This window comes from Gadus macrocephalus, chromosome 16 (genome assembly GCF_031168955.1).
Source record: "Gadus macrocephalus chromosome 16, ASM3116895v1".
Lineage (NCBI taxonomy): Eukaryota > Metazoa > Chordata > Actinopteri > Gadiformes > Gadidae > Gadus > Gadus macrocephalus.
The window spans coordinates 12,413,686-12,441,596 of record NC_082397.1 but is presented as its reverse complement, the minus strand read 5'-3'; the positions used below and the strand labels follow the sequence as shown (position 1 = coordinate 12,441,596).

Genomic DNA, 27,911 nt, shown 5'->3' with positions numbered 1-27,911 from the left:
AAATGTAGTGAAATATTTATCTCTTCTTAGCATGGACATGGGTTGGGGTACTGGCACAGACAGACAGAGGATTGGAGGTCTTGTTATTAAGTCCTGTTATAAGTTGGCATGAGGTTTGCTGTATGCTGTATGAGCCTCCCTAGAGTGGGAGGAGTGCGGGTGTTTTGCCCACAGCTGTTGCCTGTGTTGTTGGGAGGAGAGGAGATGGTCCTGCAAACAAACTTGGGATACAGGAAGTCAGCTAAGCAGTCCTTACCTTCAACACCATTGTTTACACACACACACACACACACACACACACACACACACACACACACACACACACACACACACACACACACACACACTGCGATTACACTTACACTTGCACACGCACAACCTTCGAGCCTTGGGCCTCTTAAGTTATTTCTCTTATTTTTCTCTCTCGGCTGTATCTCCTTGGCTATTTCTGTTACAAGTTAGCTGCTTCTTAGACAATACTATTTACCCCCTAAGACACAAAGAATGAAATCTCAACAGTTGTGTGTTTCCTCCTCCAAGCAGGAAACACACACACACACACGCGCGCGCGCAGACGATACTGACAATGGCGGGGTCAGTTTCTGGCTCTGCTTTTTCGTTTCCAGAGCTGAGGCCGTGGTAGTCACTGTTTGACTATTCGTCCATCTGCTGTTCTCAGATGGATGAGATCCAAAGTATCAGATCATAATCGGCAATCTGACATGTGGACAATGTCGACGCTATTGCGGAGGTTATAAGTGTGATTTTATTAAACCAAGGATTCTGAGGTGGCTGATTCGATGCGCCTGTTTCATCGCAACGCTTTGAGTGCTCCCGGAGCAACGAAGCGTCTGCACCTGTCATGTTGGGACTTTGCCATGGGCGGGTGAATGATTTGCAAAGCATTTGGGTGGCCATCGTGACCAGAAATGCAATGTCTAATGGTGTCTTGTCGTCAGGTACATTATTTGTATATTGAGAGGGCCTGGAACTGAACTTTAACGTGTATTAGGTTTCATATTGTTAATTGATGCAACGTTGAGATCAGCCTCTCCTCATTATCCTTCCCCCAACGTTCATTATATTTCTCTAGCACAACCCCCCCAACTCCCAAACACACACCTTCAGCTGGGTGGTGTTCTTACAGTAACCACATCTAGTCCCCCATCTCTCCCCAGCGAATAGCAGAGCTACTTCGAGAGCGTTTCTTTTTCGTTGTTTATTATTCTATGCTATAATGCAACAACTAAAATGCGGCCGAGTGACTCAACGATCTACCAAAGTTATTCAGCTTCCAAACAACTAAATCTTAAACTAAATCTCACAAACACACCCACGCCCACAACTACAACCACATACGCACAAACACACACATGCACATGCAAATACAGGATGCAGTGGGGTTTTGCATGTGCAATGCAGCCATCCGCTGTTACGGTTGGTCCTAATGTGTGCACTCGCGTCACAACCATACTGAGCTTGTTGTGCTCTCTGTCCTATCATCCAAGATATTCATTTCTTCAGCTCACAGAACCACAGATCTACTAGTACTAGATAAGTGTCCAGAGGTACTTGGCACCTTGTGATTATGAGAGGGTTTTAGTTCTAGATAGTTTCATATTCAACCCACGTTTATCTATATATATATATATATATATGCATACATACAAATCAGGCACTTTTATGTTCTCCGGTCATTTTATTTGTCTCTTTTCTTCTAATGTACCATTACAATACTAGGCAAACACGTGCCTGCTGTCATGATAGACAGTAACAGGTTGATACCTCCCCCCTACCCCCACGCATGCACACACACACACACACACGCACACATGCACGCGCGCACGCCCACAAACTGTCACTACTAACACTAACACAACCCACACACATCATTCGATAAAGGAATTTCCATGAAGGCCCGATGGAACAATGACCTCATGTTTTTATGTCTCCTTTGGGTTGCTCTCCAGGTTTCAGAAGCATGTCCACACATACCGGATCCTCCCAGATGAAGAGGGCTTTCTAGCTGTCCAGGTATAACACACAGATGTAACACGTACACAGACACACACACAGCCAATTGCTAGAACTGTTGTCTGTGGTCAAGCTTTTGAACGTAAGGACAATCACTTTAAACAAGGCATTTGGTAGATGCGGCAATATCACTTCTTCATCAGTGCCAGATTAGTCTCCACGGATACGTCTTCTTGATAAGTCATGCGCATGCTCACGCTGTTTTGCTGATGGTGTTGTGTCTGTGGGACCCAATCACACACTGCCTTGTGAGACTGCTCTGCATCTCTGTGGCCTCCTCATCGGGTCACACTAGTGGTGGGCGTGGCTGGCTGTCTGTATATATGTGGGGTAAATGTAAGTGTATTACAGTGTGCACAGAAAAAACAGCACGCTTTAGTAGCAGCAGGCATGTGCTGATGTTTGTAGTTCACACACACACACACACACACACACACACACACACACACACACACACACACACACACACACACACACACACACACACACACACACACACACACACACACACACACACACAGCTGTCTCATTGTGCTTTGTGCCCAACAGCTGTGAAGTCCCCCCCAGTTCTTTTTGCACACACACACACACACACACACACACACACACACACACACACACACACACACACACACACACACACACACACACACACACACACACACACACACACACACACACACACACACACACACACACACTGTCCTTAATCTATCTATGAACCACCACCAGCAGCAGCACCTCGCCCTGCCGCCCCAGTGCAGGCGTATGTCGGAGCAGCTTGTGATGATGTCTGGGTGAAGCCACAGTCCTCCGTTAGTCACAAGCCTTTAAAGCGCCTCTGGCTCCACTTGGGCTGGATTGGCTTGCACGCCACGTACAGCCCCAAAAGCCCACTGTAGTGTTCAAGGCCTGAGGAATGTCATGGCAACTTTTAATGTTTTGTTTTCATGATCAGGATCACGATTTACTTCAATCAGGTGATATTTCTATGTTATCGCTAAGGTAAAAAACAAAAAAGTTTTTTTTTGTATGAATATTTTGATCTCTCATTCCATTTAGTTTTTAATCTCTTTATTTCATCATTGTCTTTTCATCTCTTTTTTTATTCTCTCTCTCTCTCTCTCTCTCTCTCTCTCTCTCTCTCTCTCTCTCTCTCTCTCTCTCTCTCTCCCTCTCTCTCTCTCTCCCTCTCTCTCTTTTTCTCTCTCCCTCTCCCCCTCCCTCCCTCCCCCTCCCTCCCTCCCTCTCAGACGTCTCAGGGTGTTCAGCCGAAGCGGTTCAAGACCCTGCCAGAGTTGGTGCTGCTGTACCTCCAGCCCAGCCAAGGTCTGGTCTCCACTCTGCTCTACCCTGTGGACAGAGAAGAGAGTGCACTCAGCGATGACCGGGACTATTCAGGTGCATACTAATACTCTCTCCCTGTTCCATCAACTGTGCAAGTATCTCTATCTCTCTTTCTCATCTCTCTTTGTGTATGTCTGACTCTGTTCTCTCTCTTGCTCTCTTTATCTCACTCTAAATTTCTCATGTCTCAGTGTCTCCTTCTCTCTCTCCATCTTGATCTTTCTCCCTCACTCTGTCTTTCTCACTCACATACACACACACACACACACACACACACACACACACACACACACACACACACACACACACACACACACACACACACACACACACACACACACACACCTTTGACTTCCTTTGCTCTGCAATTGATCCTGAGATGTTTAATTTCCGATTGTCCCTTTGACAGATGGGGAGGATGAGAAGCCCCCCCTCCCACCCCGCTCTGCTTCCACTTCCACCCCCACTGGACCAGAAACACCCACTGAGAGGTATCCCCACCCCCTTCAAACCAATGACATGTTTTGTAAAGAGATACCTACCTGAGATGAGTTGTTGCATAGGTGCCGTTGTGTATCTGCTAGCGAAAGATTTTGTGGTAAAGAAAACATTGGTAATATGCTAAGCATAGAAGTCAGGCTGTGTAGCAAGTAGCAACACAGGCCATGCGATGGTGGGGGCATGGTGAATGAATGATGAATGATGAATACACCTTTTACATGTCCTCGTTTCACTCACACACACATTGTCATTCATTTTCATCAATGTCTCTCTGTTTCTCTACCTCTCTCTCGACCCCTCGCACATTCTCTCGCTCTCGGCTGTCTCCATGCATTCACAAGTCTTCCGTTCTGCCGGAGACCCCCCTCTCTGAAGGCAGACACCACATCCTGTTGAAAACCACATTGCACAGATAATAAAGGGCCTGTTGGAAGGGGGTTTGTGTGGGTGTGTATTTTTGTGTTGGCTTGGTAGATCTGCCTTCTTTATGGCATGTGTTTGGCCCACCAAACCTCTCCCTTTGGGGAGCCTTAAGTTTACAAAGATTGAATAACATCACCACACCGGCCAGAAGCTGTTCCCTTATCAGATAGCCCTGCTGTAGGCTGATGATGTTACTCTTTTATGGAAATTGATGAACTGGCGACAATATGCTTGTGAAACGAACCGTAGCTGACAAAGCAACTTTTGCTGTGTGTTTGTGTGTGCATGCCTGTGTATGTGTGTGCGTATGGCGGACACACATATGCACGCACACACACACTGTGTGTATGCATGCGTTCATGCTTTCTTGTACATATTTGTGTGTGTGTCTATGTGTGGGTCTGTCTGTTCTGTCGATTATCGATGCCAAAACACAAGTTTTGACGACGGCCAGAAACTGCATAACAAGATGATCATTAAGAGATCAAGTGTGGGGGTGAATCAAGGGGCTGAAACGTTATTTTTTTTATCAGGGGGGAAATGTAATATCTTGGAGTAGGGCCTATGTGCTGTATTTAATGTTAAAGCTTTTTATTTTGGCATCATGCAATACTCTTGGTGTCTATGTTCTGATGGATATGGATTTTTGTGTGTTACTGAAGGCTAACTGTAAGTTTGATTGTCCATATATGCAAACATATTGTGTGTCTATAGTAGGGCCCGACCGATATTGATTTTTGAGTGCCGATGCCGATGCCGATTATTTTCAGAGAAAAATTACGATTACGATTTAATCGGCCGATTAAAAACAAAAAAAAAAAAAGCATATAAAACGTAGTTTTTGATACCTTAAATATACTTTAAACACTTTTGACGAATATGTGAATTGAATGCAGAACCTTTGAGTGTTTTAGAATACATTTACAGTCAAAAATGAGTGTAATGTAAAATGTAAAATAAATAACTAACTCCCAATGTGCTGCGCTCGTGAGCAGTGACTAACACGTGCGTGCTGAGCAGTATGGTCTCACCGTTAGAGTCTACAGTATAACCAATTAACATGGCCTGGGACCTAAAGAAAAACAGGCACAACATGCTCAAACAACGCGTCTTGTGTACATTGGTGAGGTGAGCGCGCAGCTGCCTGAGCGAGCGTGCTTTCATGTTGTACGGTAAAATTCCATCTCCTCTTTTTTACTCCAGCTAAAGTTGTTAGTCAGCAAGGCGAGTAGGAGCGCAATCTGCAGGATACTAAGCGCAATAACATTTCTAAAAAAATAATAATAATAATAAAAAAATAATAAAAATAGGTTGTAATCTGAGTCTTTTTGGCAGATGTTGATTATTTTCAAAAAGGCTATAATCGGCCGATTAAATCGGCAGGCCGATTAATCGGTCGGGCCCTAGTCTATAGAGGTTGGTTGCTGCTATAGCCCCTGTGTTCTGTAGAATGCCCACTACAAATGTTTCTCAAGGGAGAGAATAAGGGCTTATCCAATCTAAATCAATGTTAATATATGTGGGTCGGACTGTCAGCGTTTTTTTTCAGGCAGTGGCTGAGTCTGATTTTTGAAAGAGGAAGTTGAAGGGTTTGGAATTCCTGACTCCACAGATGCACTTTATACATGCTAAATATAAAACACGCAACATTTCTATGGCTTCCAGCAATTATTTATTTCTGCTCTGAAGGTAAATACAGTAACCGAATCCTTTAAAAGGTCCTGGAGTTGCTCCACTTTTTGGTACAACATACGCCCACATATCTCTTAAGTGTAAATGTCTCCATCTTAAAAGTCTCTCAGTGTGGAATTTCCTTACAACAGAAACAACTCACGACTGAGTTCTTTCTCTGATTGTTGTTTGTATTTGTAATCAGATTGTCAATGTCTGAGGACCTCTTCAAACTTATATTTTTATGTTTTTTCGAGTTGACTTGCATTCACACTTTGTCTGCCTCTGTCTCTGTATGTGTTAGCCCTCCGGCGGCTAACGGTCTTAGCACCATTTCCCATGAGTACCTGAAGGGCAGCTATGCTCTTGACCTGGAAGCAGTCAAGCAGGGGGCCTGCGCCCTGCCCCACCTCAACAAGACCCTGGTCTCTTCCTGCAAGCGCCTCAACGGGTGAGCCAACGGCGGAAACACCCAATGTCTACATGCAGAGCAGACTTAGGGATGCAAAGCAGACTTAAATAGAAGAAGAGTGGGTGTTATTACTTGACCTGAGCAGGTAGAGCATTAACCAGTCAGGATATAGAAAAAAAAAGTATATATATATTTCAACAAAATATTCACACATAAAAATGTAAACTGTGTCTCTTACTTCTAACTGAGATTGTTCTGAATTTATTTTCATTATTCAGTTATATGAACCCACTGAACTCATTCCCGCTCCTCCTCTCACACTCACATGTTGCCCTCCAACAGGGAGGTGGATAAGGTTTTGTCTGGCCTGGAGATCCTTTCCAAGGTCTTCGATCAGCAAAGTGCCTTCATGGTCTCCAAGATGATCCAACAGGTAGGCCATGTAGAATATTACTTACTTTTCCCAAGATATTTCAAACTATGTCTTCTGATATTATTTTTATTAGAGGAAGTCAGAAACCGGTTGGTCTGAAACTTGAGTCACAAAAAGAGTCGCAAACTAGGTCTCTTTGTTTTCTGTGTGTGGGGTCACGTCTGTGTGCTATCACGCTTTACTTTAGCTTCCCCAAATGCTAGTATGACACACACACACACACACACACACACACACACACACACACACACACACACACACACACACACACACACACACACACACACACACACACACACACACACACACACACACATGCACACATGCCTATTGGGTAGGCCATAGGCATGTGTGTTTGAATCACGAGGCCACTGCAAGTCCTTGGAGTTTGTGTGTGTTTCTCTTGTTTTCCTCTTGGCCATAATGCACATCTTACTTTCCTCCTAAACAGATTTCTTCTATTTTATCTGTTATCTCTTTCCTTCTCCTCTACACCATCCACCAGATGTTTGTTTATTTTTTCTGTCCACCAGTCTGTGAATCAGGGTGGAGACCAGGAGCTCGAGAACCTTGTGACCAAACTGGCCATCCTTAAAGACCTGCTGTCGTCCATAGAGAAGAAGGTACACGACCAGATCCTGACCTTTGCCTGCACCCTCTCTCCCTTTTGCTCTCTCTCAGAGACATTTTTCATTATCTCTCAGTCTCTCCAGCTCAGTCATACAGGCACACAAACACTCAACAGTCAGATAACCCGTACTCATCCATGTAGAGGTTGTTGGTTCAAGGTCCAGGATTGTTTGTTTGTGACACCAAAGCCTATCATCTATCAAGGAGGACAATCTAAAATAGTGAATCGTTATTCCCTGTAATCTTCCCCTTTACGAAATCCCAAATCCGAGTTATTATTTTCATCCCGTCCACTGGTCGACTTAAAGAGGTGGCTGTAAGATGTTTAAGATCTTGTTTGAATTATTAGAATTGAAGAAAAACATACCAATCAGGTTGTCAATACTTTCGAATGCTATCCACAGCGCCATGGCCCGTTGTTCCAAACGACTCTAGTCAAGCCTATTCTCCGTCCGTGTCGTCGGTGGGGCCGAGCTCCAGTGAGTGTACATAGCTGAGATACCTCTCCCTCTCCAAACTCCACCTCTGCACCACGTCTGTCAGGGCAGGCCACTGGCTGATGACATACGGCCTTCCTGCTCGCCCCTGTATCCCCTCTGCTGTAATTCTGTCACCGGACTGTCCAAGTGGACAAGTATGGCAAGTCGAGGGGAGATGACCTTGGGAGGTCTTTGTTGTGGGGGGGGGGGGGGGGGGGGAGGGGAATTCCATCCCTCTTATAGCCATTGAAATAACCCTGGAAAGTTCTACATGCAATATGTTTTACATTTTATGATAATTATGCTCTAGGTAGTAACGGCATTGATGTCCTTGTGCAGAATTTCTTAGAAGCTGAGAAGCTGGAAGATTGTGCAACAGTAGATTACCAACCAATTGTTGTAATTTCAATATTTAAATTGTCCTAATTACCCTTAACATACCAAGCATTTGAGATCGACAAACCATTCTCAACCCTTTTGAATCTCAGAGGGAAGGAAATGCCCTCACCCCCTCCCCCCCCTCACCGCTAAATGTGTCCAACTCCACTCCGCCACGGCTCTTCCTAGAGCACATCCAGGAAAAAGGAAATGGTGCCTTTTGTTTTCTTTACACAATCCCGACACAGTGGTTTGTTTGGGCGGATGACGAGCTTTCCGTCACACAGACTCAGGCAGAGTCTCGTGGACGTGCAGACGCAGAAAGTACGAATCTGGCCGTACAATAGCACTGTCTCTGGCCCCCGCTGAGGATCTCTGTTGATCCCATAACTACCATACGTCTAAGGGCCTTCTCTCTTCTCCTTCACTCCATCCTTTTCATGCACAGTGTTTGTGTATGGAGCACCCCTGCTAATGTTCATACTCCAGCACCGTGTGTTACAGATTAAGATAATATAATATGAACTAGAAAGTGCATTTCCTGCATAAAATGCGGTGAGTGCTGTAGTACAAAGTGAGGTTGAAAATATTTTTTAATAAAGCCACCTAGATTAAGACATAAAGAAACGTTAAATGGCTTAAATCAAGTGAAGAAAAAAACAAAAGTTCAAAAGTCTTAATGGAGTAAACAATGTAAACATGCACACCATTTAAGAAAAAGTAAATGTTTGGAAAACAAATAAAGTGACGGTTCTATGAATTCTGGTCATCCAGAATTCATAGAACCGTAGTTACGTACGTAACTCTCCTTCTATTTCATTCTTACTGACCGCCAGAGGCAGTGCTTAACACTGGATGACTATTACCAACGTAGTCACGAGGAATCCTGTACCCACCGGAAGGCCCTGAGGGTTCCTGAAAAGCGCAAAGCAATGCTAAAAATGCAGACATGTAAAATGAATTGAACTGAAGTATCTGAAAGGTCAAATGTATTGCCCTGCATTGCTGGTGTGTGTGTGTGTGTGTGTGTGTGTGTGTGTGTGTGTGTGTGTGTGTGTGTGTGTGTGTGTGTGTGTGTGTGTGTGTGTGTGTGTGTGTGTGTGTGTGTGTGTGTGTGTGTGTGTGTGTGTGTGTGTGTGTGTGTGTGTGTGTAGCCCAAGTAGCCGAATAGAGCGGGAAAAACCACCCAATCTGGGAACACTGCTGAACATCCTGCCGCTCCAGCGTCAACGTAAATCAATTAGACCAACTGAAAACAAAGCCGGTATGAAACGAAAACAAGAGTTACGTATGTAACTACGGTTCTATGAATTCTGGATGACTGACAGAGGCAGCGCTTAACACTTGATGTTATCCATCGCGCATGCACAGGTCGAGTATTTAATATCAACAAAGTCACACATGACCGGGGATGACGTCGGGCCGCCCGTCTATATAAGCCCACGTCACTCTCCAAGATGTCCCTTCAGAATCTTCTCGCAAGATTCCGAGTGACAGAGAACTCTGGCGGTCATCCAGAATTCATAGAACCGTAGTTACATACGTAACTCTCCTTCTATTTCATTCTTACTGACCGCCAGAGGTCAGTAAGTTATTACCAACGTAGTCACGAGGAATCCTGTACCCACCAGAAGGCCCTGAGGGTTCCTGAAAAACAGCTGCAGCCAATGCGTGGTGAGCAGCTACATTGACCGTGTAAAATCGGGCAAAGGTGCACGCTGAAACCCAGGAAGCTGCTGCACAAATCTCCCTTAGAGGCACTCCTCGTAGTGCTGCCCAGGAGGTGGAGACACTCCTGGTGGAATGGCCTCTGATGTTAAGAGGCAAAGGCAGTCCTCTTGACTTGTATGCCTCCTCAATGACCTCCACCACCCACTTGGAAAGCCTTTGTCTGGGCAGCGCTTGCCCCTTCCTCGGGCCCCCGTAGCAGACAAACAGGCCATCAGACTGGCAAACACCAGCAGTTTCCTGTATGTAACATCTCATGGTTCTGACCGGGCAGAGTAGTTCTGCTGAACTAGCTTCCTCATCCGGTGGTTGTGAGGGGCCATAAGCTGCTAGCTCTATGACCTGGTTATAGTGGGCCGAAGGCAGTCTCTTTTGAAAAAAAGATGGGTTAGGCCACAGTGCCACCCCTGTGCCGTCTGAGTTCCAGCGTCTACACTGTTCACTCACTGACAACGCATGAAGCTCGCTCACACGCTTGGCTGACGCCATCGCTAGAAAGGCAACCTTTGCCGACAGCCATTTCAGTGGCGCCTGATCCAGGGGCAGACGGAGGGCTCCAAGTACCAGAGATGGGTCCCATGAGGGAACCTTGACAGCCCGTGGGGGGTCTCTCTGCTGGGCTCCTTTAAGAAATCGGGTCACCAAGGAATGAGACCCCACCGTCTGGCTATCAACCTTAATGTGCCTGGATGAAATGGCAGCCACATAGACCCTTAAAGTGGAAGTAGATAGCTTCCTTTCCAGTAAGGAATCACACTTCTATTTCATTCTTACTGACCGCAAGAGGCAGTGGTTAACACTGGATGTTATCGATCGCGCATGCGCAGGTCGAGTATTTAATATCAACAAAGTCACACGTGACCGGGGATGACGTCGGGTCTCCCGTCTATATAAGCCCAAAGAAATCTGAAGAGAAGCGCACGATTCCAAGCTATGCTGAACTTTTTTACAATTTGAATGGAGACTCTAGGTGAAAAATTGAGGAAGGAGATAGGTCCCAAAGTTTGTAGGGAATAATAAAGAGGAAAGAAAGAATAAACTTATGAAGAACAATAGTTGAGCGCTGCATGCAACACTCACCTAATTACCGGTTTATATGGAATATATTGTACGGTATCTACAATTATGTTTTTTTCTCTTTTTCTTCTTCTGTCTCCGCAGGCTCTCAAAGCACTCCAGGAAATGAGTTTGACGTCTCCTTGCTCTCTGCCTCCTCTCTCCACACGCCAAAGCAAAGCCATCCCTGTACAGGCCTTTGAGGTACACACGCATGCTCACACACACACATTCACACGACATAGTTGATGTTCAATGTTGTGGGCTGCTGGTCTTCTGCTTTGATACTTGCGGTGCATACAGATTATCAACAAACCCTCAAAATATATATTGAAACTGAATGAATGTCAAGTACTTGTGTCTCGCTTGACAAGACGTTACTACCAACGTGCTGGCGGTAAGCTCCATTTATACAACAGTCATCCCAAGTCAATCAGAGTTTAAACTAGGCAAGGAGGTCATCAATTCCTCCACATTGTACGGGGACCTTTTTCAGTGTGCGACAACACCCAAACAACACCCGAGGAAAGTACTTCTGAGGCCCAGTAAATAGAAATCAGCCTTTGGTCTCAACTGTTCCTCTCAACAGTTCAGTCAGTTGACTCTAGTTGCTCTTCTAGTTTGATACCCCCGATTGACAAATATCCTCTCAACGACTTCCACGCTGGTATGTTGTTGTCCCTCTCAATTAATTGCATCTCCACAGACACACACAGACACACACACAGTGTGGCACTGAGGCAATGTGCCTGAGATGAACCCATTTATTGTTGAAGTGTAGGATGAACCTCCCCCCCTCACTGAGGAGCCGTTAGTGAGTCATGTGAGGACAAGGACTACCAAAAAGTGCTCTTCACAAAGAAGATGCACTTTTAGCCTCCCCCTCCCTCTGTGTCTGTTGGTTGCTGTGTTTGTGTTAGTGCTTGTTCGCAAGCAATGCTGTGTCCTTGTGTGGATGTGATGACACCTGGAATCAATGTCGGGGAAAAGAACATCGACGCAGTTGCAACATAAAGGAAGGGTATGGTGGAGGGTATGATCACTGCGTTAAAATGAACTTGTACAAGGAAAGACAGACACAGAATGAGCACCAAGAGGAGGACATGAGAGATGCGATTAGTCATTACGGTATGTTCCTCTGATTTGCCACTGACTTCCTGTTTGCACAGGAAGTGGTGGTGGGGTGAAGAGCAAGAGAAAGGTGGCACAAAATACATTTGTTTAATAATTAGTTTAAGCCGAAATCCAGTTTGAACAGGCCTTTCATATATTTTTAGATTAAGATATGATGTGACGAGGTTCAAAACCTGACGTGGTTCTGCTAAGATGCCCCCTGGTGGGGAGGCCATGGTATGCCCTGTAAACGCATGGAAAAGCTCTCTACCCCTCTCTCTTATCTCTTATCTAAAGGATGTGTTGGTCTGGCTGTGGGAGTGGGTGTGTGTGCATGTTCTCTGAAAGTTTTTATTATCACCAAACCTGGCTTCATAGAGTTTGGCTGCTATCCGGGGGCCAGCCTTATTGTTGGGGAATGAACAGAAGCTGATCATAGTGTGTGTGTGTGTGTGTGTGTGTGTGTGTGTGTGTGTGTGTGTGTGTGTGTGTGTGTGTGTGTGTGTGTGTGTGTGTGTGTGTGTGTGTGTGTGTGTGTGTGTGTGTGTGTGTGTGTGTGTGTGTGTGTGTGTGTGTGTGTGTGTTTATTTCCTCACCAACACAGGTGAAGCTGGATGGCTGTTTGGCAGAGCTGGCCAAGATAGGGAAGAGCCAGAAACACACTCTGTCCGTCGACGTGGAGGGAGGGAGACTGGTGGTGATGAAGAAGGTGAAGGACAGCCAGGAGGACTGGACCCCCTTCACCCACGACAAGAGTGAGTACCGACACTCACGTACACACCCGCTCACACCCACACATTCACATTGCGAGTTGCTTCTGTGTTTTCAACCTGGATTTGAGTTATACTTAGCGTTGCAAACTTTATTGTCAATCAAAGAATATTGTACGTCTTTGCCATGTTTCAATGGTACTATTACTATTGACTATTAGACAACAGTTCGTTCCGACCAAGGTATTTGATTGGACAAGAGGCATTCAATGAGGGCTGATATAGAGTATAAGAGCACTGGGACTTTTAACTATAGGCAAGGCAAGGCAACTTTATTTTTTATAGCAATTTTCATACACAAGGCAGACTCAAAGTGCTTCTCATATAAACATTGTCATACCATAAAATATAATAATAGATAAAGAAAAGAAAACATATGCAAAGAAATTAGTAAAATAGAAAGTGCAATGGATTTAAGATCAGATCAACAGTCTCTCTGGTACCCACATCGCGACTCCAACCCGACCTAAAGGAACTTGGTCCTTTCTCTGGGACTCCAACCCGGATTCTAGTCAATTTCTATTCTAGGACTCTAATTCTATTCTAGGACTCTATACTAGGACTCTAACCCAGATTCTAGGACTCTAACCCAGACACACGTCGGGACTCTAACCACGAACCAAAGGCCTTATTCTGGGACTCCAACCCAGACAGACGTCGGGACTCTAACCCAGACAGAACTCAGGCCTTTCTCTGGGACTCCAACCCGACCTAAAGGAACTTGGTCCTTTAGGCTTTACAGATGTTCTAATAACCGTTAATGGTATCAACGGTCTTTATGTACCTTAGATAGATAGTGTGTTTAGGTGTTGCTTGGCAACAGTTCAGTCCCAGTCCAGTTGCAGATCTATTTGTGTTGGCGGAGCCAAATAAATCATTAAATAAACAAACGGATCATAATCTGTTGTTGCTTATTACTGTTAACTAATAATTGGTGCTTGTAGAACTGTTGTACAAAAGCAGTATCACTCTCGTGGTCAATGCTCTCGTGTGATATTGCTTAATTGATCGCTCCCTTTGTCAATTTAGTTTTTTAAATATACAACGCTCCCTCTGGCTCCCTGACCACCACCCCATGGTTCTCTCTCACTCTCTGTACGTGCCTCCCTCTCTCTTGTCCCTCCCGCGCTCCCTGTCCCTGATCTGCTCGCCCTCCCTCTGTGTGTGCCAGTCCGTCAGCTGATCAAGTCACAGCGGGTCCAGAATAAGCTGGGCATTGTGTTTGAGAAGGAAAAGGACAAGACCCAGAGGAAAGACTTCATCTTCGCCAGTGCCAAGGTATGTGCATGACACGCACACACACACACACACACACACACACACACACACACACACACACACACACACACACACACACACACACACACACACACACACACACACACACACACACACACACAAGGGCGCATGTATACTGTCATGCAAATACATGTTATAGTGTAATACATTTACAATTGTGTTCACTAACATATTATCGACAAACACTTTTTTTTACTTACAAATGCATGTATAGAAGCTACCGTGTGTGTGTGTGTGTGTGTGTGGTTGTGTGTGTGTTTGTGTGTGAGAGAAGTGACGGGAAGGACCTGCATATTTGTTGCACACAATAGCGGAGAGGAAGCTGTACAATCTTCGCATGAAGACATTGGTGCAATTTGATATAGTTTAAAACAATGCTTTCCTAAGGGTCTGTTGTTAAAAGAGAACAGGTTCAAAAACATAGATGGCTGCCTTTGTTAAATATTTCTAAAGTGTAATAAGTGTAATGATTCAATGGGATTTAAAGTTGAATTCTTGATGTAACTGAATTGATTCCGAAGAAAAAGTCTTTCTGTCCCTTTAATGTAATGTAACTTAGTGCTCATGCTATCAAGTGTTTTCCAGCTGACCGTTATTGATGTCTGTGTTTCTCAATCCCCGCCATATGACATCATTACGCGTCGTTGTGATGTTTTTCAGAAGCGCGAGGCCTTTTGCCAATTGCTGCAGTTGATGAAAAATAAACATTCCAACCAAGACGAGCCAGACATGATTTCAATCTTCATTGGCACCTGGAACATGGGTAGGACCCACTCACTCACTCACTCACTCACTCACTCACTCACTCACTCACTCACTCACTCACTCACTCACTCACTCACTCTATCACTCTATCACTCACTCACTCACTCACTCACTCACTCACTCACTCACTCACTCACTCACTCACTCACTCACTCACTCTATCACTCACTCTATCACTCACTCACTCACTCATCACCCACTCACTCTATCACTCACTCACTCACTCACTCACTCACTCACTCACTCACTCACTCACTCACTCACTCACTCACTCACTCTATCACTCACTCTATCACTCACTCACTCACTCACTCACTCACTCACTCACTCTATCACTCACTCACTCACTCACTCACTCACTCACTCACTCACTCACTCACTCACTCACTCACTCTATCACTCACTCACTCACTCATCACCCACTCACTCTATCACTCACTCACTCACTCATCACCCACTCACTCTATCACTCACTCACTCACTCACTCACTCACTCACTCACTCACTCACTCACTCACTCACTCTATCACTCTATCACTCTATCACTCACTCACTCACCTACTCACTCCCTGACATGACCCACGGCCGTAGTCAGAGACTCAACCAGAGGTATGAACCCCTCCCTAGGCTCGGTTCCTGCGCCCAAGGCCATGAGCTCGTGGGTGTTGTGTCGCGGCCTGGGCAAGACCCTGGACGAGATGACGGTCACCATCCCCCACGACCTGTACGTGTTCGGGACCCAGGAGAACTCCATGTGCGACCGCGAGTGGGTGGAGTCCATCCGCGCCGGCCTGAAGGACCAGACGGACCTGGAGTACAAGCCGGTGGGTCGGGGGTCCGGCTCGGGGGAGCTGAGTGGATGATGCTCGAGCGGCGGTAGCTCAGGAGGTAGAGCGGGTCGGCTGGTAACCGCGAGGTTGCTAGTTCAAGCCCCGGCTCCTCCTAGCAGAGTGTCGAGGTGTCCCTGAGCAAGGCACCTAACCCTAACTGCTCCTGACGAGCTGGCCGCCATGCACGGTTGACTCCCCCGTCGGCGTGTGAATGTGTGCATGAATGGGTGAATGTCAGGCAATATTGAAAAGAGCTTCAGATAAAAACGCTATATAAATGCAGTCCATTTACCATCTACCATATGCTGGGTCACACCACACTCTAGAAGGTTGATTGAGGTTGGTGTACACCGGTCGGACATGTGGCCAACAAGAAACGTCACCTGACGACGGCCAGCCATCAGCAATGAGTATATTGCGCCCTGGCCTGGTGGTGTGGTAGTTCACAAGCACCTAAAGACAAAGTTGGTTTCAAATGGTTCCTCTTTATTTTGTGGGGGAAAGGAGAACTGTCCCCTCTTTCTAAAAAAACAGTTACACTAAAATACCATCTGCTTATTTGCAGCGTGGGATCACCTTGGCTCCCGGTCCCCTCTCATTTTGTAAGGCTTCAAACAGAACAAGCTTTTCCCCGTAAAACAAAAAAGCTGTTCCATGTACATAGCAACACTTGGTTTCTATGTACGGAAGGTGAATCAACGTCAACGGAAAGTTTCCTTTAACCCTTGGTAGACTAGCCGAAACTGGCAGTGTCTGCCGAGCGTGCTTTGCCCCTGACCACACGCGCTCCTCTTCCTGCGCGATGACAGATCGCCGTGCAGACGCTGTGGAACATCAAGATCGCCGTGCTGGTGAAACCCGAGCACGAGAACCGCATCAGCCACGTGGGCGTGTCCAGCGTCAAGACGGGCATCGCCAACACCCTGGGTAACGACCGCAGTGCCATTCCCGCCCAAGCACAAGCACATGCGATCGCACACACACACACACACACACACACACACACACACACACACACACACACACACACACACACACACACACACACACACACACACACACACACACACACGTGATGTGTTAAGTTTTATTCTTGGGGTTCTTGCTGATTATTGCTGATTTTACAAAATACAAATTCATTGCTGCTGGTCGTTTCCTAGGTAACAAAGGGGCTGTAGGGGTGTCCTTCATGTTCAACGGAACATCTTTTGGGTTTGTCAACTGCCACCTGACGTCAGGGAATGAGAAGATTGCCAGGTATGCACCCATGCACACATACACGTGCACACACGTACACAGGTTCAACCACCAGAACCAGAATTGTCTACATGCTGCACTGTTAAAATACAATCTAACCAGACTACCATTTCATGCTGCAAATAAGATCAGATTCAGAACATCTTAAAACAGGCGCTTCCTGAAGTCGATCCGCTATTTTGAATCCGTGGCTTTCTTCTATAGGAGGAACCAGAACTACCTGGACATCCTGCGGCTGCTGTCGCTGGGCGACAAACAGTTAAGCTCCTTCGACATCTCACTGCGCTTCACACACCTCTTCTGGCTGGGAGACCTCAACTACCGGCTGGACATGGACATCCAGGTGGAGCACTCGCACCACACACACCAGTCAGAGTTATCCAGACCTTTGACCCACTGACGCTTCAAGGAAATTCCCTTTGCGCCGTTCGAGTCTGTCTGCCACGCTCTCTTACTGCTGATGCTACGATGTTTACTTGATGATTCATCGCTTTCATTATGATTTTCTCCCGTGTGCGTGTGTGTGTGTGTGTGTGTGTGTGCGTGCGTGCGTGTGTGCGTGTGCGTGCGTGTGTGTGTGTGTGCAGGAGATCCTGAACTACATCAACAGGAAGGAGTTTGACCCCCTGCTGAAGGTGGACCAGCTCAACCTGGAGAGGGAGAAGAACAAGGTGTTCCTCCGCTTCGGTCAGTACACCCGTCTGTCTCTCTGTCTGTCCATTCCTCTCTTCTCAGTTGTTGCGCAATATACAGGAGCTTATATCCCCCATCGCTATGTGGCTCATGTGACACCCAGTTTGGCAGTTTGTCAAACAAAAGGTTTCCACGTCGTTACCACGTCATAAACAGGAACCAGAGCAAACACTGGTCGGGCACGTTGTTTCGGTGCTCTCTGGAGTCGAAGCGTGTAATTAGAAGCTGGTTGTGTGAAACCCTGCAGTGGAAGAGGAGATCTCCTACCCGCCCACCTACCGCTACGAACGGGGCTCCAGGGACACCTACGTCTGGCAGAAGCAGAAGGCCACCGGGGTGGGTCCGCAGTACACACGCACACGCATACGCACTCGCACTCCAACCATCTCCCTCCAGCAGCCACACCCAACAGGTGGCCCGGGACTGGGGTCATGACCACGGTATGGTGGCGCGGTCTATTGCTGCTGTGTGGAGCCAGAGGCCAGGGACGTCCCCTCAAACGATGTCACTGTACTGAGTCTCCTGTTATAAAAGCACTTTATAGCTTTTCAAAGATGCTATCAGGATAAAGTGTTTATTATTACTATTATTATTGCTATTGCTATATACTATTATTGTTTTTATTATGATTATTAATATGAAAAGGATGTTGGCGTACTAGCATCAACATTGTGTATCTTCTGTGTCTGTGTGTGTCTCTCTCTCACACCTCCATGCCTGTCCCCTCTCTGGTCCTCAGATGAGGACCAACGTCCCGTCGTGGTGTGACCGGATCCTGTGGAAGTCCTACCCTGAGACACACATCGTCTGCAACTCCTACGGTGAGACCCGCTCTGCAGGATATCATATATACCACACCTCGTAGCAGCAACAGTGCAGCACTGTGAGTCAGTTTGGAAAGCGATCGTTTTTGTTATATTCTCCCGCTGTGTCGTGTCAGGCTGTACGGATGACATCGTGACCAGTGACCACTCCCCAGTGTTCGCGACCTTCGAGGTGGGGGTGACGTCTCAGTTTGTCTCCAAGAAAGGTACATGGCTGAAATCACACGTCCCTTTTGTCTCAATGTCTCTTGATCCTTTAGGTCTTTCAAAATCTGTTTGTCCGTGTGTCTGTATGTCTTACCCTTTCCTTTACTGCTAAACTTGCTGTTAACTGCGTGTCCAACCCATGGTTTCTGTTTCTTCCTCCTCATCTGTGGGGTTCCCCAGGTCTGCCCAAGACTTCGGAGCAGGCCTACATAGAGTTTGAGAGCATCGAGGCCATCGTGAAGACGGCCAGCAGAACCAAGTTCTTCATTGAGTTTTACTCCACTTGCCTGGAAGGTGAGGGCTGCAGAAACACACACCTATGTCCATGGGCTCTAAGAGGTTCAAGGGCACACCGATTTGCCCAAAAAGGAAAAGTGATAATGATCAAGGTTTAATCAAAGACCCCCCCACCCCTCAATGGGTTCCCTGATGGATTAGGAAATGATGAAGGATTGATTGTTCTGTCTTCGTCTTGATCTGCATCACTCTCTCTCCTCCTCCCATTCTGTCCATCCCCAGGCCGTCAGTATGCTAGTGTGTTGTGCGTTCCCCTGCCCGGCACCTCCTCTGCCCCTTTTTGCCATGTTATGTTCAATATAAATGCCGTCTTATAACCTCCCTGCATCTCCCCCATGCTCCTCTTCTCCCACCTTCCTCCTTTGGTTCAACTAAATCTCTCTCTCTCTCTCTCTCTGTCTCTGTCTCTGTCTCTGTCTCTCTCTCTCTCTGTCTCTCTCTCTCTCTCTGTGTGTGTGTGTGTGTCCCTCTTTTCTCTCACCCCTCCCTACAGAGTTCAAGAAGAGCTATGAGAACGACACCCAGAGCAGTGACAACGTCAACTTCCTCCGCGTGGGCTGGTCCAATAAGCAGCTCACCACCCTGAAGCCCCTCCTCTCTGAGATCGAGTACCTGCAGGACCAGCACCTGCTGCTCACCGTCAAGTCCCTGGACGGCTACGAGTCCTATGGTGGGGTTACATTGCTTTGTGTGTGTGACTATGTAAGCAGAAGAATAGTATGTATGTATTTTTAACTGTAATTATTGTGTTATGAATAAAACGTATACAGAATAATTATTGTTACTCATTTAACTAAGTCCTTTCACTGTTGGTTTTGTGCAATTGCATACCTTGGAGGGAATGGGATCGAATATGTTAACCAATTATTGTGTTCTAAGGCATGTAAAGCATGATTGTATTGTGTCACAGAGAGACTTGACGTGTTTTTGTGTGTGTGTGTGTGTGTGTGTGTGTGTGTGTGTGTGTGTGTGTGTGTGTGTGTGTGTGTGTGTGTGTGTGTGTGTGTGTGTGTGTGTGTGTGTGTGTGTGTGTGTGTGTGTGTGTGTGTGTGTGTGTGTGTGTCGTTCCCCAGGAGAATGTGTGTTGGCCCTGAAGTCGATGATCGGCAGCACGCCGCAGCAGTTCCACACGTACCTGTCCCACCGCGGCGAGGAGACGGGCAACATCCGCGGCTCCATGAGGGTCCGCGTGCCCTCCGAGAGGATGGGCACCCGGGAGCGGCTCTACGGTAACAAGGCTGCCACGTACCATGTGACCCTGCGGAACGCGCAGCCATTGGTCCATTTAATAGCCCGGAATAAACCGTTGAATAAATGTGTTGTGTATGAAGATAGAGTGTATATGGTGTGGAAGTAGTCCAGTGGTTAGGGGGTTTATCACCAAGTTGGGAGGTTCTGGGTCAAATATCTAACTGCTTTCTAATGATATGAATATACCAAAAAAAGCTGTTATTCAAGAGACGCTTCCTGCTGAGCAAAGGGACCGTTTTTGGGCTCAGATGAGCTACATTCTGAGCTGCGTGCTGAGCTGGGTTCTGAGCTGGTTCTGATCTGGGTTTATGAGCTGGTTCTGAGCTGCGTTCTGAGCTGTGTTCTGAGCTGGGTTCTGAGCTGGTTCTGAGCTGCGTTCTGAGCTGTGTTCTGAGCTGGTTCTGAGCTGGATTCTGAGCTGGTTCAGAGCTGGGTTCTGAGCTGCGTTCTGAGCTGATTCTGAGCTGATTCTGAGATGGGTTCTGAGCTGGGTTCTGAGCTGGTTCTGAGCTGCATTCTGAGCTGGTTCTGAGATGGTTCTGAGCTGGGTTCTGAGCTGCGTTCTGAGCTGGGTTCTGAGCTGCATTACTAGCTGGGTTCTGAGCTGTCTTCTGATATGGTTCTGAGCCGGGTTCTGAGCTGTGTTCTGAGCTGCGTTCTGAGCTGGGTTCTGAGCTGGTTCTGAGCTGGTTCTGAGCTGCATTCTGAGCTGGTTCTGAGCTGGTTCTGAGCTGGTTCTGAGCTGGGTTCCGAGCTGGGTTCTGAGCTGGTTCTGAGCTGCGTTCTGAGCTGGGTTCTGAGCTGCGTTACTAGCTGGGTTCTGAGCTGTCTTCTGAGCTGGATTTGAGCCGGGTTCTGAGCTGGGTTCTGAGCTAGTTCTTGTGCTTGTGTCTCAGAGTGGATCAGTGTGGATAAAGACGACGCCGGTGGTCCCAAAGGCAAATCCACCCTGCTGCCCCGATCCGGACACGAATACGTCAAGTCTGTACACTCTCCTTTCATATTTCAATGAATCTATATCAATACTGATCAGAGACGCTTATACTCCGAGCGTCACTGTGTGTTCCCGCTGGGCCTAAGCTGTGCTCCTGCTGATGTGCGGTGTGGGGCTGTGTGTTTGGAAGCAGGCCGTCGCAGGGCCGCAAGCCCCTAGGAACAGAGCTGGGGAGGGTCAGCGAGGAGGGGGAGAGGAACACCAAGGAGGAGACCGCTACTAGGTACACACACACACACACACACACACACACACACACACACACACACACACACACACACACACACACACACACACACACACACACACACACACACACACCCAAGACTTCCTCCTAATGCCACCGCTGTGTGTCTGTCTCTAAGGTCCAAGCAGCCAGAGTCTCCCGACGACCCGTCGTTGTGTAAGAACAGCTACAACAACCCCGCCTACTACATCCTGGAGGGCGTCCCTAACCAATCAGCCGCGGTGGCCATGCTGCCGGAGCTCCTCCCGTCCACTTCCCTCGCCAGCGCCCCGGCGGCCAAACCCTCCGCCCCCTCGGCGCTGCCTCGCGCCAAGCCCGCCTCCGGCCCCTCCCCCGGGCCCCCTGGCCCCCGCAGCAGGCCCCCAGTGGGCCTCTCCGTCCGCACCATCACCGAGGAGCCGTGCCCTGAGGAGGAGGGCGTGGTCCCGGGCCCGACCGCCGCCCCGGTGGGGAGCTCTCTGAACCGCCCGCCCCCGGACTTCCCCCCTCCCCCGCTGCCCAAAGGCGCCCTGGAGATGGCCGTGGAGGGCCCCTTCGCCAAGCCCCGCCCCCAATTTCCCGACCTGGCCGAGGTACGCATCGCCCCCGTCGCCTCGGCGCCGTTCGCCCTGGGGGAGGGCTACCCGAGAGGAGGGGGGGGAGGGGGGGGAGGGGGAGGAGCTCTGGACGACCAGTCCTGCTCGGTGCTGCAGATGGCCAAAACCATGAGCGAGAGCGAGTTCTCTGGACAGCCCCCCCGGGCCCCCTCGGCCCCGCCCCTCATGCGGGGGCCAGTTCTGGGGCTGGGGCTGGACGTGTGCCGCACCTTCCCCCCGAGACACCCCATCCCAGAGAGCATCGCCGAGGACACGCCTGAGGAGGTAAATGTAGTAGCTAGTGCTAGTTAGCATAGCTGCTGTAGCAAACGCCCCTCTGTGTTGGAGTGAGTCTGTGTGTAAAAGGTGAAACTGACTTTAAACCGCTCTCTGTGGGAGTCAGACTATGTATAAAAGGTTCAACTGACTTCGATGTGCACGTTCGTGGAAGCTATGGCAGACCTTTTTTACACACAAAAAAGCACCTACAAAGAGATTAAGAACCTTGTATTCAAGTTTTTTGGTTTAAAAACTTGTGGGAAACACTATTGATGGTGAATAACTTTGGCAGCAGCTAATACACTTGGGCGGCCAGCCGAGGTAGAGTCTGTGGGAAACGCTAAATGAGGACCCTACTGGATTACTGATTATTAAATGACTGACTGGAAGTGAAATTTACAGACCGTAACCTTGACTAAATCTACTGATTTCTCTGGGTTTGAACACAGTTGAGAACTATTACAAAATGTGAGTACAAAGCTCAACAAAATGTATAACCTGGGTCAAGTCCAATGTGCGGTTCCTGTCAGACACAACCAGAAGAATCATATGTTAAAACAACAATTCCTGACATCCCCGCAAGAAAGACAACTACACCAGACTGGCCAGCAGAGCGTCCATTGACTGTGTTGTTTTTGGCGCCCTCTGCAGGCTCTTTGGGGCAGCAGCAGCTCGTCACTGTCGGTGGGAGAGTCCTCCGTCGGGGAGTGGCTCCAGAGGCTGGGCCTGGAGCGCTATGAGAAGGGCCTTCTGCACAACGGCTGGGACGACCTGGAATTCCTCAGGTGCACATGCTTATAAACCAGCCCACGATTCAAAATGGATGGGTTTACACCAAGAATGTACACTATTTGAGTCAATTAGCAGACGCTTTTATTCAAATTCACTAACTGTGAATTCAGATGTATACAAGAAGCACGCAGAGGTCAGGCCTAATGTGCAACATATAGGCTGCAGACACGGGCGATCGAACACGCTTGCATGCACATTTCTGTCTCAGATACATACATAGTTATCTACATACATACATACATACATACATAAAATATTAGATATTTTACTGAAGTGATATCAAATTGCATTCTTATTAAACAAGGATGGTTTCCATAAATTATCTTTTTTCTCCTCTGTAATATCGTACCCACCGCCCGTCTAATCTGTGGTCCCCTCACACCGCTCTCCTCCAGTGACATCACCGAGGAGGACCTGGAGGAGGCCGGGGTCCTAGATCCCGCCCACAAGCACATCCTGCTGGAGAGCCTGAGGCAGCAGAACCAATGAGATTAAGCCTCCTCCAACGGGGGACCCTTGTCCATCTGGTAACGGCTAGGGCTCGAGCTGAGGGCAACACGCCAGCTCCCAGAACCAGAGTGAACCGGACTGAGCTGGACTGGGTGTCAATGTGGGCCAGGCAATTGCACTTCGTTTCTTTTTTGTTCAGTGGACACGTGTTGAACCGATACCTTGTCCCCATCCCCCAGGCTGTCAGCCCCTGTCAGACAGGTGGCGGGGCTACCAATGACACGGGACCATTTGGACCATTCACACATGGCGAGAGGCTGCCGACTTGAATCTCACTACATCTTACCCGAACCCCGACCCTCTCACTCTTTACCGCCAAGCCTGACCTGCTGGAGTCGATACCCCGTGTGCTGAGGCTTATCCTGAGAAACGTAGCCTACCTCCGAGGATAACCCGGTCGAACGTTGAAGACCTTCAACCTGAGCGCAGCCATGAGTGAAGGGTTTGTCATCGGGAGAAAAAAACGGAACATCGTGCAACCCTGAGTCTGAAACCTCAGCCAACACCCCCTCCCCTCTCCTTCACCCCCACCCCCACTGAAGACCCTGAGTTTGTGACGTTGAGGACTCTGAATCCTCCAGGCCTGGCCTCTGGATGACTGATGAGCTGAGGGTGACCAGAGGCCAGGCCTGGCCCCCAGCCTAAGACTGGTGGTGGTCCGGGCCAGGCCTGAGGAGGGGCCTCCTCCCACACAGATAGAGCTACTGTAAACGATACCTTTTGATCCCGTTATTCAGATAGTGGAAATTTATGTCTGTTTTCTCTTTTTTTTATATTGATTCAGTGTCTCTGCATGTATTTATGGCCCAAAGTATTTTTTGTTCTGTTTTGTTTCCATTTTTCCAAGATAAAGGGATTATTATTGAGCAAACAAACCAAACCATCACTGTGAGAGAATTGTAGAAGCTGTTTTATGTGCTAACGGATCTTCTTAAGGTCAAACACATTTCTTTTCACACAATGATAAGTTCCTCAGAAAACAAATAATTGTATTTTGGCCAGAGAGGAATGATTAATCGTCTTTATGATTTAAAGATCAATATAACCTTGAATCTACTTATTATTATTATACTTGCTGTTGAGTTCCATGATGTGGAGTTTTAGGCTTTTTAAGTCACCCTTTAACAGACTTTGAATTTAAGTAACTTGAATTTCAGAATTGATTTACGCAAGTAAAGGTTGGGTATGGGATTTGCGAAACGCCAGCAAATTTTGAAAATACACAACTCAAAAATATTCCTACCCACTCTCCTTCAACGCTGACTGACTCCACCCATTCCAAGTACATGGACGCGCAATCATGCACGAGCGCGAACACAGATGCGTGAAAGAGAGCTATTATAGAGTGGCGAAGTCACGCCCCTTCCGGTAGGGCTCATGGGACCTATGAGATCGAAAAATATGAATGGGTGTCAATGGAGAGAAAATAATTATTTTCTGGTCCCGGTCTTTATATGCCCTGGATTACACATATGTTGTTTGTGGATTTAAAGGATAATTTTTCATGCAAAGAGTTCGACCGTTTATTGTGCAATTGTTCAGATAAAGGCTGTAGAGAAAACACAACGAGAAAGACTACACGGCTCGTATGTGACGTCACGCTCCCTGCGACTGGCGTGGAGAAGACCGACAATCTTCCCATTGGCATAACAAACTCTGCACGTGCCCCGACTTATAATGGTTTTCACCTCTTTCGATGCTTTTATCCTCCCCTTGGAAAAAGCGGTGAAGTGGGGCAGAGAGATCGCCATCTCTGTGCCGAGTTCCAAGGGCGGGTGTGGTGACGTATATCATATGCGTCGAGAGCAGCGAAGAGCTGTAGTTCACAAAGCGGCCTCACATAAAACCTAAAATTATCAAACTTCTTCACGAACATTTTTAGTTTTCTTTGCATGAAAAATTATCATTTAAATCCACAAACAACATATGTGTAATCCAGGGCATATAAAGACTGGGACCAGAAAATAATTATTTTCTCTCCATTGACACCCATTCATATTTTTCAATCTCATAGGTCCCATGAGCCCTACCGGAAGGGGCGTGACTTCGCCACTCTATTAGCTAGTTAGCTAGCTCCGGTAGCTACCGCAGGATAACAAATAACAACAGACAGAAGCTTGCTCTGGGTCACGAGCTTTGAGTTCGTGCACGAAGGGGTCATGCGCGGGGGGAGGGGGAGGGGGAGGGGGAGTGCAGTACGACCGTTTGATTGACGTACTTACTGTCCAATGCCACTCGGTGGGTCTGGAAATCATTGGCTGGAGTTTTTCGAGCCCTGCCCATTCCACAGATGATTGACTTGTTTAATTTCCATGTCAGTACTTCTAACTCATCGGCTGTCAGTGGGTTATGATAAGGATTTCAAGTAATTTTGCAAAAATGGCCAAAAAAATAATTCCATGCCCAACCTAAATGTTCTTGCAGTTCTTGGATTTGACCAACAGGTGGCGCCGCTATTCCAGAAACCTTCTCAATAGAGGTCAAAGTGGAACTGGAGGGAAATTAACGCAACCAAAACAAGATAACGAAAAGGATTTGTACTTAATAATTTACTGTTCGATTTTCTTTGTTTCACATGAATATGCGTTGCTAGTTAAGTCTTTCTTCAAGACTAAATATCCTGCCATTATTGCAATGAAAACAGAAGACTGAATCATGCTTTGTGTTTTCGAGGGACATAATCCATAACTACCTAGGTTGTTTCATCACAATTCTGTGATACTTTGGGTAAAGTACACCCATAGTGTCCACAATTCTTACCTTCCTTCTGTTATTTTTAAACCACACACACAACCTATTACATTCATCAATCTAACCTTACTTAGGATAACTTCGGTTAAGTGATTTAGTTCAGTGAATTGAGAAAGGTTTGTTTTCCTCAACTTGACATCCATTTGCTCTGGCCATCCTCTGTAGCAATAGGCCTTTGTTTTGTGATTGCAATGCAGTTTTGTTAAGTGCCTGCGTGTCATTGCATCTTAAGTTGCCATATAGAGAATATTTTTCCAATTGCTCTTTGTGTGTGTGTGTGTCTGTGTCTTCTGTGTCTGTGTGTGCTCTGTTCTCTCCATCCATTTTCTACACTGTACTGTTATAGCTCCCTGCTTGTACTTTAGTTGTTTTAACTTAATGAACGTGACTGCTATGCAACGTTATTTCCCCCCCAAATAAAACCTAATGTTTGCTTCATCTAAACATTACTTAAATCAATTTGGTCTATTTTAAATTATTTGATGCATTCCCTGTGTCTACTTTTGGTGTTCTTTTTCTTTAAAAAACATTTGTAATCATTTAAAAATTGGGCCCATTAGTTATCTTCAATAAATAACAGTGCCCATCTCTCCAAGATTGTGTGTCATGTGTTGTAGGCCTATAGTGGATTATTATGGAGGTGGTAGCCTAGTATCTGTTCAGTCTGGCTATACACTAAACTCCACTTTTAGTGGTTTCATGGTTTTGTGACATTTCTCCTCAGTTCTATTCAGAGCCAATGTGTTGCTTTTACCAGTTTGGCTTTGTTGCTTTTGTATTCATGGTTGCAGCCATCCCTGGGTAAATCAAGCTGCCTATTCCAAACTTAAACTTGTGTCAAGACCAATCACAGCTTGAGTGCCACACCGGACATGTGATTGGCCAGCCCAAACTGTTAGGGTCTTCCTTCAGGCTCTCCTGGGCCAGCGGAGAACTGCTAACGAGAGTCACAAGACAAACTGGAAATCAAGTATACTTGAGGTCCAACCATGAGGAACCGATGGAATTTATTCTTCAGAACCGAGCAGCTACCATCTGCAGAAGCTGATTAACTGCCCTCAGGATTCCACAAAGAACACATGAGGTGTGTCTCCATGACTCCAATGCTGCTGACTAAGTCGCAGACCGCAAAGAGTTATGTAGATATCGAGGTTATGAATGGGAGAGGCCTTACACCTGAACCATCTGTCCAATTCTACTAAGTGATGTCGGCCAGACACGCAGAGATGCATGCCTCTACCTTGATTTCAGACCATTAAAAACAAACAAGTTTTGTCATCCTCGAAGCTGTTGTCGGATAGGCCACCACATGGTTGAATGAGCCAGTGACTTGGTGTACAGACTGAAGAGGATAGGACCCAGGAC

General features: G+C 47.0%; 1 protein-coding gene across 2 annotated transcripts; it reads left to right on the top strand.

Moving 5' to 3' along the window:
• The first annotated feature begins 1,814 nt into the window (after positions 1-1,814).
• Positions 1,815-27,003, top strand: inppl1a (inositol polyphosphate phosphatase-like 1a). Of its 2 annotated transcripts, none has more exons than XM_060075695.1 (27): positions 1,815-2,034; positions 3,288-3,435; positions 3,791-3,872; positions 6,281-6,427; positions 6,731-6,821; positions 7,355-7,444; positions 11,198-11,296; positions 12,810-12,960; positions 14,147-14,253; positions 14,935-15,037; positions 15,667-15,863; positions 16,679-16,796; positions 17,030-17,126; positions 17,331-17,469; positions 17,714-17,813; positions 18,067-18,155; positions 18,559-18,640; positions 18,760-18,849; positions 19,031-19,144; positions 19,641-19,817; positions 20,221-20,376; positions 21,295-21,379; positions 21,523-21,615; positions 21,758-22,499; positions 23,145-23,278; positions 23,681-25,140; positions 25,857-27,003. In XM_060075695.1, the coding sequence occupies exons 1-26, from the start codon at positions 1,930-1,932 to the stop codon at positions 23,772-23,774; spliced, it is 3,630 nt and encodes a 1,209-aa protein (XP_059931678.1). In that variant the 5' UTR covers positions 1,815-1,929; the 3' UTR covers positions 23,775-25,140; positions 25,857-27,003. The 2 variants fall into 2 exon arrangements, with proteins under 2 accessions (XP_059931678.1, XP_059931679.1); XM_060075696.1 differs by having other exon boundaries at positions 1,818-2,034; positions 21,526-21,615.
• Positions 27,004-27,911: the final 908 nt, after the last annotated feature.